The following is a 15,471-nucleotide window of genomic DNA, read 5'->3' on the forward strand; positions in this document are numbered from 1 at the left end:
AGTTCACCACCAGCACTAATGGAATACAATAAAGTGAAGTTTGTTGACCATGCTATTTTTTGAGATCTGGCACTGCAGAAAAATGTTAGACGTTTGCAAAACCAAAAAATGCCTTACCTCAAAAATGCCCTGCTCGACTAAACTAAAACTCTCCCATAAAGTTTTCCTCTAGGCTAGAGACCACACAGTGCAGAATTCTGACAGAAGGATCTGACAGAATTGGAAGCTGAAGGTGTTTCAAAAAATATCAGGCTTACAGTGGACATCAGGTTACAACATTATGCAATCACTACTGTGATTTCGTAATGTAAGATCTTTGAGGAGCCTTGCTGTGACGCTGCAGCCTGTAGATCGGGAGCACTCTGTAGTAGATGATGTGCGTCAGCAGAGATGGTATTTTACTGCCCTGATCTTTCCAAACTGTGCAGGCATTCCCAAATCTTTGACCCTGAATAGTGGTAGTAATAGTAACTTACATTTATATAGCATCTCTTGACTTGTAGGATACCAAGTACTTGAGAAATTTAGGCCAAAATTTTCAAAAATACCCACTAAATTTAGATTTCTCAGTTTGATCCTGGCCCATCACAAGTGCTCTTAGGCACTCTGGTAATACAAATAGTTAATAATAAGATGACAGTGTGTGAATTTCAGAGGTACTGAGCAGTCACAGCTCCCCCCGTCTTAAGTTGAAAATATGGATCTATACAAACCATATACGGAAGAGCAGCCACTTGCGAGGTGGTTCTTTAACAGCACACCGCAGCATGGCACACCAGTTTAGTACAGGGAGTGGAGAACAGAATATTTAATTGAAACTTGAGGGAGAATTTAGGGCCACAGAATGTAATTAGATTAATTAAAATTTGGCCAGGAAATTAGGTTTAGAGATGCCATGAGTAGTTTAGCAAATGTGAACACAAAATGTCAGGACTTTAGTGTGATGCCTCATCTGAAAAATAGCCTTTCTGCTGTTAACTCAGCACGTCAACAACAGGAGTAGGGGTAGTATCTGCTGAATTACTAACACCATTACCCTGGGTTTTCTCAGAGGTACTTCAAGGTACACCTCTACCCCGATATAACACGAATTTGGATATAATGCGGTAAAGCAGTGCTCCGGGGGGGCGGGGCTGCGTACTCCGGCGGATCAAAGCAAGCTCGATATAACGCGGTAAGATTTTTTGGCTCCCGAGGACAGCGTTATATCGGGGTAGAGGTGTATGCTGTTTAGTGAATGGGTATCACTGAAGTCTTAGTATCTCAGTCTAGAGAGAATATTTCTAGAAATGGTGTCCCAGCATTATAGCTAGTGGAAAGCAATATTCATTTCTTTACTTTGGTACTCTGCTAGTACTCGTCAGAACTTTGATTCAGACTGGTATTAGCAGGATGCCTGCTGTTTGTCCATGCCCATTCGATGCTAGAGCATGTCTGTGCAACAGAGATGCTAGAGCTGGTCTGTGCAATAAGAACAGAGAGGGAGGAGCAGATGGTTTTCACAAATGTCACTTGAATAGGAATGAATTGATCATTCGGTAGGAAGGCCTGTGACTCCCTCTTATGCACTGCCACAAGATCAAGTGTCTCTTCTTTGTCTTCAAGGCCCTACATAACCCCACCACCGTCTACATCTCTGATCTAGTCACTAAGGGTACGTCAGCACTGCTTCTGGGAGTCAACCTCCCAGCCTGGGTACACAGACTTGTGCTAGTGAGGCTCATGCTAGCTCCCTAAAATAGCTGAAGAGCCTGAACCATGACCTCAGATGTGGTGTAGACATACCCCAGTACAACACACACACACACACACCGCTTCATCAGTGCTGGGGCCTTGTTGCCACGTTCATCCACTTCTCCTGCAAACGTGTCTCTGTTTTCCTCCCAAGCTTCTGTCCTGTGAATGGAACGCCTTCCTGATCACCTCCCTCTCTTCATTTACTCCCTCCTAAAGACTCCCTGCCTCCATGATGGCCACAAGAAGAGAGTCAATAATATACCACAACGACAAAGCTAAAGAAATCACTATGCTAGTGATTTCCCTCGCTGGGCTTCCAGGTGCCACCTGTCTATGCTGTGTTTGGCTCGTTGGGAGTGTAAGCACGACAGGGCAGGAACTGCCTTTCGTGCACTCTGCTTAAATGCTAAAGCACAGAGCGATCGAGTAGCCACCTTTACTCACCATCTCCTCTGTTATCTCCTGCAAGGTAGTCTTCTTCCCTGTCTCCTTCCCCACCGCCATCCCCCATCATACACCAACTCACACACGCACACAATTTTTCACTCTCCTGTCTAGGCGAAGGTGCCCCTGTGGCGTTTTCTAATCCCAGCTCCCTCTTCCCGATAATTGTTTGTGAGCAGTGTGGAGTGGCTGCATTGACAGCCTGTGAATTTGGTGTTATAGCCCATAATCAGTTTGTGAGAGGGAGCAGGCGGCCACCCACTGTCCTCAGGACTTTCTACCACTTAGTGCAGTAAAGAAACATTTAGAACTAGGAGGAGGTCAGTTCAAAATAGGGCGGGGGGGGGGAGGGAGAGTGGCCCCATGCCTCCTTAGAGATTAGCAGGAACCTGGATTCTGTCACTCAGTGATTTTTTCCTCCTGCTCCTGATTCTAAGAGCAAGTGATGAACTTTCTTTGCCTGTTTGACTTCTATTATACGTTAGTATGTGGCTCTGAGTCCTGGATCCCTGCCCTAAGCAAACTCCCAAAGACTCCTGCTCCTATTTCTTTGCTTCTCTCCTTCCATAACTGTTCATAGATTTTTAAGGCCAGAAAGGACCATTATTCATAGATTCAGGAATTCCAAGGCCAGAGCGGGGCTGTCCTGGGGTTCACTACTCACCGCTGAGAGGCCTCTTTGTGGCTTGTCTGGGGATTAGCTCCCGACCTGTCTGACACCCCCTCTCTCAGCTGCTCTCTCTCTCTGGAGTCAGGTTTCTCCCTCTTCATGACTCAGCCCTCTGGCCAGGTCACTATAGTCCTCCCCTTCTGCAGTAACAAAGTCTCTCCATACAAACTGTCTCAGGTGCTCTTCCGCTCTTCTGCCCAGCCCGTGCCACATCCCAGTGGCTGTTAGGGGAACCCAGGCCTGCCCACTGCTCCATGTTCCAGCCCATTCACCCTGTGTTTGGCAACCATGGTCTGCTTGCTCCCAGACCCTGTCGCTATCTTCCCCAAACTCCTTCTTATCTTTCTTAACCATCTTCTGGCCCACCCGGGGTCACTACCGGAATCTTCTCTGTTCCCTCTGGCTACTTCAGCCTCTCTCGGGTTCTTGCTGGAGTCAGAAGATCTCGCTCAAGATCGTTCTACCTGGCGAAATCTGATCCATACTGGAGCTACAGTCTATGAGCAGAGGAGAACTACTGAGGGAGAGCAGAAGCGCCAGCAACATAAATCTCACAACAGCAGCATGTCTGCTCTTAATCAACTAACCCATAGCGGCATCTCTTGTTCAGTGTGCCAGAGACAGTTCAAAGCTAAAATTTGCTTGATCAGCCATTCACATATTCACAGAAACCAAATCAATCAGTGATGTCATGGTCCTCTTCGAACTCAAAGGACGAACAGAATCTGAGGCCTCACTCTCCCTAGAACTCCTCCTTGTCTATTGCCAACTCCCCTCCTCTCTAGGGCTTGACTGCAGGGTGCCTTCCTGCTGCCCTTTTATACCACCAACTTCCTCTCTTTCTGCCTAGCCCAGCTCCTCCCCCAGCTAGGCTTCATCACCCTCTCTCCCAACTCTCCTCCAGGTGCAGCCTGTCATAGGGTTAGTTGGCTTTTTTTCCCTTCTCAGGCCTTGTGTGGGGTAGACACCCCATCACAGGACCACTGTGAGTTCAGCTAGTCCGATCTCCTATACTACACAGGCCATAGAACTTCCCCACAATAATTCCTCAAGCAGATCTTTTAGAAAACCATCCAATCTTGATTTTAAAATTGTCAGTGACGGAGAATCTACCATTGTCTGATGATGATCATGTAGTCTGGCCACCGGCATAACATAGGCTGGAGAACCTCACCCAATAGTTTCTTCATCAAACCAGGGGATAAAGAAATATTAAATTCTTACTGGTACGGGGCCCTGGCTCTGGGCCCCTGGAAGGGGCGGGGCCTCATGCGGAAGGGGTGGGGCTGGGGGTCAGCCTCCCCCAACCAGCCCATCCGCGCTACCTGGGCCCCATGCCGCCCGGAGCTCCGGCGACGATTTAAAAGGGCCAGGGGCTCCAGCCGCTGCCACTTTAGCAGCGGTGGCAGTCGGGAGCCCCAGGCCCTTTTAAATCGCTGGCCCCAAGGCAGCTGCCCCCCCCCCCCCAGTTGGCAGCCCTGCCAGTAGCGTCCCTACCGGCAGGGCCGCCGATAGAGGGGACAAAAGGGACAGCGACGGGGTACGGGCCGGTACCGGCTTCTTACCGGTACACCATACCGGCCAACTTTCACCCCTGCATCAAACCCATAACTTCTGTTGGAGCTGTGGCATATCTTTCAGAAGGACAGCCAGACTTGTCTGAGGACGTGTCTACAAACAGGTGTTGCTCCGGTTTAAGATTTGTTGATACAGTTCAGCCAATAAAACACTATAGTGGAGTGCGTGCATACCGTGCCAGCACATACTCCGGTGCTTGTGTCCACACAGCAGTGTGCTGTATCACTACAAGCCTGGGGCACTGTGGATCGGTATCTCAACGTCCTCCAGACCACCTTATGGGAACTCCAGGATCTCTGCCTGCTGCCTTTTCCCTCCAAGCACCTCTTTCTTCTCCACAGCATTTCCCCTTGTTGCTGCAGTGGCTTCTCTTTCCCCGCTGCCAGAGTAGCTTTCCGCCCCACTCCTACAGCCTGCTGCATCTCATTGCCCGTGGGCATGCCGTTGCCTCTATGAAGGGCAATATCCATTTGCATGGATTGCTGTGTGTTTAATGTTGATGTGCATTCGTAAGTAAAGCCCCTCCCCTCTTCCCCTTCTGTGCCACATGGCTGTTTATCTTTAGTTTACTTATAGGGACATAGACCAGGTTGTGCATGGACCACGTTGCTCCTCTCTTTGAGTCCCTCCACTGGATCTTCGTCACCTACCAAATGAAGTTTAAGATTCTTGTCCTTCAGTGCCCTGCGTGACTCCCTTGCGCCTGCGTTTCTGTCCTGCTTTCTCACCATATCCCACCTTGCCTCCTGTGCCCCTGCCCCACCTCTTCCTTTTCTGCTCAAGACCTTGCTATTTTCTTCAATAGAAACATCTGTCCCTCTGCCCCAAACCAGCCTCTCTCTTTCACCCTCCTTCCACGGTCTCCTCTAATGCTGGCTCTGGTTCCATGGTTTCCCTTCTCCTGCCTTCCTCTCATCCCATACCCCCTTGATCCCAACTCCTCGTCCCTTTTCCCTCTTTGCTCCAACCCACACTCCTCCTCTCTCTCTTGTCCTCTCTTCTCTTCTCCTTCCCTCTCCCCACCTTCGTCTCTGCCTGCTTCCCAATCTCCTTCCTCCTTTGCATCTGACCTCAAGCGGGTATTCTGCTTCTTCTACCTTGACCTGCCCTTTTTATTAGCTATGTTTTGTGCCCTCTGTTGGCCCCTTTTATGCTGCACCCTCTGAAGCTTTGTGCTGGTGCCTTTGAGGCTGAAGGACAGGCGAGCCTCGTTTAGTTCCCTTTCCGTAGGTCTGAATCTCCTTCCGTGGACACTGGCAGGTTGATAGTTCAAATGCCAGCATTAAACTCAGCCTTTCATAGGCGCTGGCTTCCTCCGGGACCGGGGGGTGCTTAACCCCCCGCTCTCCCACCCATCCCCTTCCTCCAAGCCTCCACCTCCGTCCCGCCTCTTCCCACCCCTGCTCTGCCCCTCCCCCCAGTGTGCCCTATCCCCACTCCTTCCCCTCCCTCCCAGAGCCTCCTGCATGCCGCGAAACAACTGATCAGGGAGGGAGAAGCGCTGATCAGCAGGAGGGCGGGAGGCACTGGGGGTGGGGAGCTGGCTGCCAGTGGGTACTAAGCACCTGGAGCACCCACGGAATCAGCGCCTATGCAGCCTTTACATTGTTGGAACATTGGAATTGCCAGACTGAATCAAACCCATGGTCCATCTAGCCCAGGCTCCTTGTCTCCACCAGTGGCTAGCACCAGATGCTTCAAAGGAAGGTGCAAGGAGCCATGCAACAGGCAGATGTTGGGTAATCTGTCTCCGATGTAAATCTCCTCCTAACCCTTTGTAGTTAGAAGGGAAGAGCTGTTGTGGTCTGATAGGCAGTGTTCTCTGGGTTCTCAGTATCTATTTCTTTGTAAAAATCCACCACTGAAAAATAAATAAAAATACCTCTTGGTAGGTGACCCACTAATATTGTTACTCCACTACTTCAGAAACAGATATAAGAGCGAGCACAAATCCCAGTTCTGGCCCTCACTGGGAGCTTTCCCATGGATTTGAGGGGGAGAAGGATTGGGCTTTTATTGAACAAACTCAGCATTGCCAATCCCCAAAACCATTCATCAGGTCTCAGAAAAATCACAATTGGCTGAAAAATAGAGAGATTTAAAAAATAATAATTTGGGGAGATTTTTTTTTTAATTTGTCTTTTGGCTTCTGAGACTTTAGGTTACACTAGGGTCGTGCTTTCAAGCCTTGCTCTGCAACCAGAAAGGCAAGAATTTTTTTTATGTGAGAGCTGAGGTTCTTACATAATCCTTGACTCCAGGAGCTGGGGCTTTAAAAAAACACACCAAATGTTGTGGCACTCATGGTAAAATCCAGAGTTCTGGCAACACTGCAAACTCTGCTCACAGCACTGCAAACTCTGCTGTCAGCACTGAGCTGACCGCATTGTTGATGCTGACAATAGGGAAGTGGGACAAAGACCCTCCATAAAAAAATTGGAGGGGAAAATAGAGTTTGCCAGAGGCAAATGGAGACCCAAGAGAGAAAGCAATGTTATTTTCAAGCTGCTAAGCAAACACTACACTCTATGGTACAGGGACTGTCTCTTTGTTATGCCTTTGCAGAATGGGGCCTGATCTTGGATGGTAATACAAATAAATAACAATAATTAACTATACTCACCCCTGGAGTAACTCCATTAGCATTGAGTTACCTTAGTGATGCATTTGGCCCACTGGACATAATACCTCTGGCCAGCCCCTCGCAATTAAAACCCATTAACAAGTCTTTGCTGGTCCCCCTTTTATTTGCAATGATCTGAGATCAAAAATACCAGTGTGTTACAGGGCATTCTCCTTTCCCAATTTAGGTGGTCCCACTTTGCGACCTGCGGGAAAGAGTTCACAGATTGGGTAAAATAATTTCAAAACGGTAAAAACAAACCCTCATTAGTTTCTTAAATCTACACCTTGCGTCGAGAATTTGGGGAGATTGGATTTAAATCTATATCAACATTTAATTTCATATTCACAGCAGGGTGGGTGTTACAGACGGAAAAGAGAGTTCATCTGTGGCCCCAAATTGAATCTGAAAGTAAAATGGTTTTTATTACTAGTAACTTCACAGCAGTGGCTCAGCTCAACCTTTTCTCTTTTCAAAAGCTGCTGCTCCTGCATTTTGCATTCAAATCCTGAAAAACTCCAAGCAGAGGAGTTCGGTAGCGAAACAAAATATGATATCTCTGCAGATTCAGTGAATTAAATTTATGAATACTGTAGCTGTAGTATAGGTATAGTGGGACCAGGAACCGTGGTTAGGATTGTCTGAGGGGGGGAGGGATAGCTCAGTGGTTTGAGCATTGGCCCGCTAAACCCAGCATTGTGAGTTCAATCCTTGAGGGGGCCACTTAGGGATCTGGGGCAAAAATCTGTCTGGGGATTGGTCTTGCTTTGAGCAGGGGGTTGGACTAGATGATCTCCTGAGGTCCCTTCTAACTCAGATATTCTATGATTCCCTTTCTAAACCCCCATTTTTCCAGTAGCTTACAACTTAGCTTTCACCTTTTGGGCTTAAATTTTCCAGGCCTTGGAATGTTTGAGCAAATGCTTCTCAGCCATTTTTGAGAATGAAGAAGGGGAGGGGAAAAAAACACTTTTCTGATTATTTAAAAATATATATAGTAGGGCTCTTTTTGAATGCCACTAATGCCAAAGTGTGGGTGGGGTGGGGAGTGAAAGCAGAAAGGGACGATTTGGCAGGGAAATACCCCATAGGAGGAGAAGTGTCATTCAGTGTCCCAGTGGAAACCTGCTTGGATTTGGAAGGGTACTGAGGGTGTGAAAATCCTAATTGTGCTCACGCAGTGTTCAAACTGTAATAGTGTTTTTCAGCCTCTTCCCAAAGAAAGACAACGACACTGCGTGTACATGTGTAACTGACGTGGTCAGAAAATATTGGGTTTTTTTTCACCACAGACAATTTTGATTTTTTTTTAATTTATTGTTATGTATGTATTTATTTGGTCAGAAAATTGAAAGCCCTGAAAACCAAAAAAATTTCAGACATTTTTGGCTGAAAATTTTTTGCATTGCACTTTTTCGGGTGAAGACATTCGGTCAGAAACTGTCAAAAACATTTGGGTTACAGACAAAACTTTTGGTTTGGGGCCTTTTAGGCCTCTCTGATGAAAAATAGAAAGTTTTTGAGGAAAGGAGGTGCTTTCTGCAATAAAATTGTGTTTAGATGAGAACCCAATTTTCTGTCGGGGAGAAAAAAGTTTTGATGGAAAATTTTTGACCAGCCTTAATCTGTAACCCAAACTGTTAGACTGGAGGGTTTTGTCCCCCTCTAGCAGCTGGGCAAAGACCCACATTGTTGCTTTGGGTTACACATGTGCAGCTACTTTAGGATTGTAGTAAAAATGCAGTGCACCGTGCCTCATTCAAATGCTGGAGGAAATGGGTGAAAAAGTATAGTTATGGAACCCATGCCTGCTTGGTGTGGCACTCTGTCCTAGACCAGCTAAACATTGATGAGTCTGCTACAGACTCATCAACCGGGGTCTGTTGGCGTTACAGTTATACAATACCCTCTACATGGCTAGACCATAATCCAATCCAAACTCTGCTGGAGGGCAGGGCTGCCCAGAGGAGGGGGCAAGTGGGGCAATTTGCCCCGGGCCCCGCAGGGGCCCCAACGAGAGTTTTTCGGGGCCCCTGGAGCAGGGTCCTTCACTCGCTCCGGGGGCCCCAGAAAACTCTCGTGGGGCCCGGGTCCCCGGAGCTTCTTCCGCTCCGGGACCCGCTGCCGAAGCACCGGGTCTTCGGCGGCAAGGGCCCCCCGCCGCCGAAGATCCCAGGCCCCCTGAATCCTCTGGGCGGCCCTGCTGGAGGGGTGAGATTGGCTGGGAAAATACCATCGAACTGGATAAAAAATGCAATATAGGGACATCTCCATTAAAGGCAATGGTGAAGAAACAACCCAGAAGAGTAACACTATAATGGAGCCCATCCTTCCGTTGGGGGTAGCGGTGGAGGGCTGGAATTGTGGGCCGATGGGGGGAGCGTGGAAGCAATGGAAGGGCTACACATAAGGTTACCTGAATGGATTTAGCTTTGGAATGATTTCAGAAGCAAAGGTCTCTCCCTCTCTCATCTCAGTTAAGAGCTCTACTCCTTAGTCGCTGCAGGGCATAGAGCGTGCACCATTATTTGGAACTAAATGCTTTTACCTTTCTTCGATTTCTCTGTCTAAAGGTGGGCCTTAATGTTCTGGTTCAGAGAGCAAACAAGTTTACGCCAGCCACCCGCCTCCTGATCCAGAGGTTTGTGCCATTCCCTGCTGTAGGTAAGACATGATCTACTTCTATATGCTCTGTGTGCGTGATATAGCCCTAAGTATGGATTTAATGCTGTTGAGGCATACAGGTTGCTTCTGCCTTTGTGATTTATACTGTGGCCTGAACACCAAACTGGCAGCACTGCAAGATGTAACCCATGGCTGAGATGTTGTTATTCTAAATAAAATATAGGATTGAAATTCACGGTTTCAGTGGGAATAACCTGTGTGGGCCACTCAGACTGTCAGAGAGAGGACTGGCCAGTGCAGAATGAGTTCTGACTCTTCTCATCTTCACTCTTTAGAGGACTGTTCATTCCTTGGGTAGTAACCATAGCCTGGGCTGAATTAACTCCTAGGCGCTGGCGTTTGATTTGGTTATATCCAAGTTAACAAGAAGTACTCACCAGAGTACTGCGTCTCTGAAACCTCACAAGAAGTTATTATCCTGAAATGTTTTAGTCAATATCTTGGAGACATAACATAAACCATTAGCAGGATGAAATGGGCATATTTGTAGTCACATGGGAAGTGAGTTTTGAGGACCATGGCTGGAGTGCAGGAATTTGCATGCTGTGCAGTTATTGAAAGCAGTGACTGCGGTACTCTGGTACTCTGCTAGGCTAAGAGCGGCCTATTCCAGTATATAACAGAGTAGCTGTTGGCCTCTCTCATTAGACATCAGTGTTCAGTCTGAATGAAGGTAGTAAGACCTTGGTGTTAACACAGTAGCTACCTGCTTCTGGAGATCTGGGTTCAAACGTGGTGTAGATCCCAAGTGAAATGAGTTTGGTGGTCTTAAGCTACTCCCTGGTGGTTTCAGAATCACATTAAAATATCCACTACATACAATGTGCCATTCTTCAACCTCTAGAGGCTCTGAATCAGAAGTGCCGGAACATTGGAGTTTAAATCTGAGGGGCACTGACAAATATTATGTGAAGAGACTATCTGGTTTGCTGACTGTCTGTCAGTGCCATCAGCTTCTTGCTTTTGAGAACACTAAAATTTACTCCAAAAGCAGAGGGGAAAAAATGTGTGCATGCAAGGACTAATATAGTCTGTTTGCAGCACGATCTGGTTATCGTAAATTCAGTAAAAGGGGCTGTTGCACAAAATCCCAGGCTGCAAAGTCAGATTATGGCCAGATTTACGAACGTATTTAAGCACCTAAAGATGCAGATAGCCGCCAAGATGTACAAGCGCACCTGAGCCGATTAGGGACCTAACTCCCCTGAAAGTCAATGGGACTTAGACACCTTCACTTAGGGACTCAATGGGTTAAATAAATAAAAGGTTAAATTGTTGGGGTTTTTTTTAACTATTTGAAGAACTAATATCACAGATATGGGGTTGTTCTGTTTGGTTACATTGGAGAGAGAGGTCAGCCAGCCATAGCCCGTAAAATCCAGCATCACCTCTGGAGCGAGGGGAAAGGTGGTGAGATGTTCTAGTTTATGCATGTGACTGGGAGCCAGGAACTCTTACGTTAGAATCCTGGCTCTGACCGATTCCCTGTGTGATATTGGGCAAATCACTTATATATTAATTTTCAAGTGGCCTCTACTTTTGGATGTCTGTTTTTTTTGCATGCCCCACTTGGGCCTGCTTTTCAGAGGTGCTGAGCATCTGCAGCTCCCCCTGACTCCAGCTGGAGTTGAGCGTGATCTGTACTTCTGAAAATCACGCCCCTGGTGTCTCAAGCTGGGTGCACAAAAAGTCAGGCCCCCAGAATCAAGGGCCAGTTTTGGAAATGATGTCCTTTACCTTTCTGGGCCTTAGCTTCCTAGTCTGTAAATTGGGAATATAGAAAGTAACCTCTTCAGGGCAGGGACGCTGTCAATTTGGCCTGTGAGGTGCCTCGCACACGCTGATTGCTGCAAAAAATAATAAATAATAAGTATACTTACCTCCCTCTCAGGGGTATTCTGAAGATTAATGTTCATAGTGCACTTTAAACCTGAAAAGCTCTGTGTAAACTGTTACAAAGGACACAAGTTCTTGTTTTTCTCCATATAGACTGAGTAGCCAAACTTACTGGCCCTCCGAGCTGCATACGCTAATCTTCAGAAGTCCGAGCGTCGCCAGACATGCACAACCTTGACACACGCCTTTTTTAAAATATTAACATCCTACTTACTGTATCACGGCTAATTAGTGCTAGAGCTGGAGGCCTGGTGGGTCCCCATCCTGGTTGTAAGTCTTTGGAAAACCAGTTGATATGTTGTCAAGGCAGTATGGAGGAGCTCAGGGGATTGGGGCGTCTGCCCTGCAGCTGGGGGAGGGTGGGGCTAGGGGTTTCTGCCCCTGGGGGCACATCTGCCAGGGCTTGGGGCTGAAGCGCCATTCCTGGTGCGCCTTGCAGGGCTGAAGCCCCGAGCCCCACCTCCTCACCACAGGGCAGAAGCCCCAAGCTCCCCCCCAAGTCTGGTTGGCGGGGGGAGGGGCAGGAGGGGCTCTGCGAGCTGCACTTTAACTGTAAAAAAGCCCCATGTGGTTCGTGAGCGGCAGTATCGCCGTCCCTGCCATATGGCTTCCTTTTTTTTTATCATTTTTCCCTTTTCATCCATGGCAAGGGTGACTAATTTCAGACCCTCAAAAGGCGAAAACAATTAGGGATGTCTGTATTGGTGGGTATTTTTAACTGATTGTTTGTCTTATTGAGTGATAGGAATGATGCATATGGGGGTGGTGTGTATCTGCCACAAACATTTTAACTGTTTATCAAATCCCTCATCATGCATCATTACTTAAGCAGCCTTCAAAAAGCCATGTGCAGCGTATCCCCCTCTGCCATCTCTCTACTCTAATCTAAGCTAGTCTGTCTAGGAATTTGTGCTGCAGCTAGTGTTGGCGCATCTCACTAACACTGAAAGGAGTATGCCACGTTCTTTGTACCTCTTCAAGGAGAGTTTCGTGGCTTTGATGTATTGAAGTTTGTTATTTGGAGAAGTGGGTTCTGCAGTTCGTTATGGAGGCTCTGAGATTCGTGGTCATTGTGATCTTTCCTGGAAACGGGTCCCACAGCTGTGGGCCCGCTGAAGAGAAGGCTGCTGTTCACCAGTCTTGCTCTTGGGTGAACTGGGAATCAACTAACGAGCAGTAACACCCTTTTGTAGACAAGTCTCCTGAAGCCGACAGTGTAATTATTCCAGTGGAACGTAGCTGTTGTAGGAGGTCATGATATTGGAGAGTAAGACGCTCCATCGGGTGGGTTGGACCAATCCTGTGGAAGGCATTGAAAGTAAAGACCATGAATATTAGTCTTTAAACATCCACATGTAAGGATTCAATCCTGTGAGCTCCCTCCATAAAGTGCTGGGGGTCATCATCTTCTGTTGGAAGTTAACGGGAGTTCAAGTCACTCAGCACCTTGCAGAATCAGGCCCAGTGTAACGATTCTGCTTTAATTACAGTTACGCCCTCTTTACAGCTCCTTTATACTGCCAGAGAATCTGGCCCTCTGAGTGGCTGACCCTCTGCATGGAATAACTTTCACGCTGGAGACTAGAGCTGAGCAAATTATTCATTATAAAGTGTCTGATGTTTTTTGTATATTACTCAAATTATTTTAGAGAGACAAGGTGGGTGAGGTAATATCTTTTAATGGACCAACTTCTGTTGTTGAGAGAGACAAGCTTTCGAGCTACACAGAGCTGCTCTTCAGGTCTGGGAAAGGTACTCCAAGTGTCACAGCTAAATGCAAGGTGGAATAGATTGTTTAGCATAAGGAGTTAGCACATATTCAGGATCATTCAAGGGGAAGTGCCCTGTCAACACCTCTGCAGTCATAGGACAAAAAGGGTTGTTAGTGGGTTACAGGTTGTTGTAATAAGCCATAAATCCAATGTCTCTGTTCAGGTCATGATTTTTAGTGTCTAGCAAAGTTATGAATTTAAGCTTCCAGGCTCATCTTATAAAGGTGTTGTGCAGGTTTCTTCTGAGGCTGAGGACTGAGAGGCCAGATATGGAGTGATTGCTTTGTGAAAAATTTCCACCCACAGGTGACAGTGTTTTTGCCTTTTATCATTTTCCTGTGTGAGTTCATTTGAGACTGTCTGATTTCACCCATGTAGTTGTTATTGGAGCTTTTAAGTGCACTGAATGAGGTACACCACATGTTGGGATAGGCATGTGTAGGAGCCATGGATCTTGAAAGGTGGGGGAGTGGGGGAGGCGGGTGTTGATCATTGTAGCACTGGAGCTATGGCTGCAGGTTCTGCATCTGTTGTTCTGGCAGGGTCTGGTGCTGCTTTGAGTTGCTGTGTCCTGGTCTGTGGGGAGCTTGCTTCTGATGATGAGCTTGGAGAGGTTGGGGGGTTGTTTGAAGGTCCAATAAAATATATTACCTCTCCCACCTTGTCTCGCTAATATCCTAGGGCTGACACGGCTACAATAACACTGCATACAACACTAAAACAATTTCATGTATTCATTATTCAAAACCCACTGATTTCTTTAGTGAATGATTCTTGGTCAGTCAGGAATTGCACATTTTGAAATCAAATATACAATTCACACTTAGCTACCGGCTGCTATTTGAGTATGCAGTCTCAATGTTCACTTCCACAAGTGATCCTGCTAGTGAAGCTTGATTGTTTGTGGAAAGTGAACACGCCGGGGTTATGAATACAGTTGGCTGAATTACTCTACATAGCCTTACCCACAACTTACTGAGCAATACTTGAGTCAGATCGTTCTCTTGCATCACAGATTTCCAGATCAGTAATGCTCCTCCTGCACTGGCAAATGAGAAGAACAGAGTTCCCCCTAGTGCACTATTGCTATAGAAGGCAGAGGGACGTCTTCTATGAATCACTGAGAATTGCCATAGGACGTGACAAAGCAGCATTCCAGCACAGGAATTCATAGCAAAGCTGTTAACAAAAGCTACATTGAAACTGGACAGTCATTTATCTAAGTGCGGTTTCCATTGTAAGGCAGTTGAAATAATAATAAATATTGACTGAACATAGAAATTCTGAATCCCAAAGCATTTGATTTTTAAGATACTTAGGGTACGTCTATACCCAGCCGCTAGTTCGGCAATCGAACTTCTGGGTTCGACTTATCGCGTCTTGTCTGGACGCGATAAGTCGAACCCGGAAGTGCTCGCCGTCGACTGCAGTACTCCTGCTCGGCGAGAGGAGTACCGCGGAGTCGACAGGGGAGCCTGCCTGCCGCGTGTGGACCAAGGTAAGATCGAACTAAGGTACTTCGAACTTCAGCTACGTTATTCACGTAGCTGAAGTTGCGTACCTTAGTTCGATTTGGGGGGTTAGTGTAGACCAAGCCTTAGTGATGCACGGTTTGAATCAGAAACAGAATCAAGTCCTTAAACCAGCAATAGAACCATTTTTTTACAATAAAAATGGATGAAAATATTTTTCCTGCAAAAATGCAGGCTTCTAAGAGCTGCTTCTGAAGAAGCCCAGAACTATGTGACTAATTGTTACAACTCTACCCCTAACTGTGAGGTTTTGGGGTGCAAATTGAAACCATTGTACAGTAGATCGTTTAAATATTCTATGCTCTAAGAGGAGATCTCCACCCCCCCCAACCGTAGGACAAAAGTGTTGAATGTATGGTATCGTTCCTCAGATCAGTCTTACATGGCCACGTTTTCTAGATCGCTTGGGTAAAAAATTATGCCTGAGTATTTTAAAGGACTAATCACCAGTCATAAGCCATTGCTGACTCGGATAATGATTATTAAAGCGATTCCACACATTTAATGAACCTTTTTCTATTTCTGTAGTGGAAC

At 46.8% G+C, this 15,471-nt stretch overlaps 1 protein-coding gene across 1 annotated transcript in view; it reads left to right on the forward strand.

Moving 5' to 3' along the window:
* The window catches only part of SFXN5 (sideroflexin 5), a 166,938-nt gene that overhangs the window by 83,356 nt on the left and 68,111 nt on the right, over positions 1-15,471 (forward strand). The window contains exon 10 of the mRNA XM_026659548.1: positions 9,626-9,716. Coding sequence (XP_026515333.1) covers positions 9,626-9,716 — 91 coding nt within the window. The remainder of the gene's footprint in view (positions 1-9,625; positions 9,717-15,471) is intronic.

This window comes from Terrapene carolina, unplaced genomic scaffold (assembly GCF_002925995.2).
Source record: "Terrapene carolina triunguis isolate 2854851 unplaced genomic scaffold, T_m_triunguis-2.0 Scaffold633, whole genome shotgun sequence".
Lineage (NCBI taxonomy): Eukaryota > Metazoa > Chordata > Testudines > Emydidae > Terrapene > Terrapene triunguis.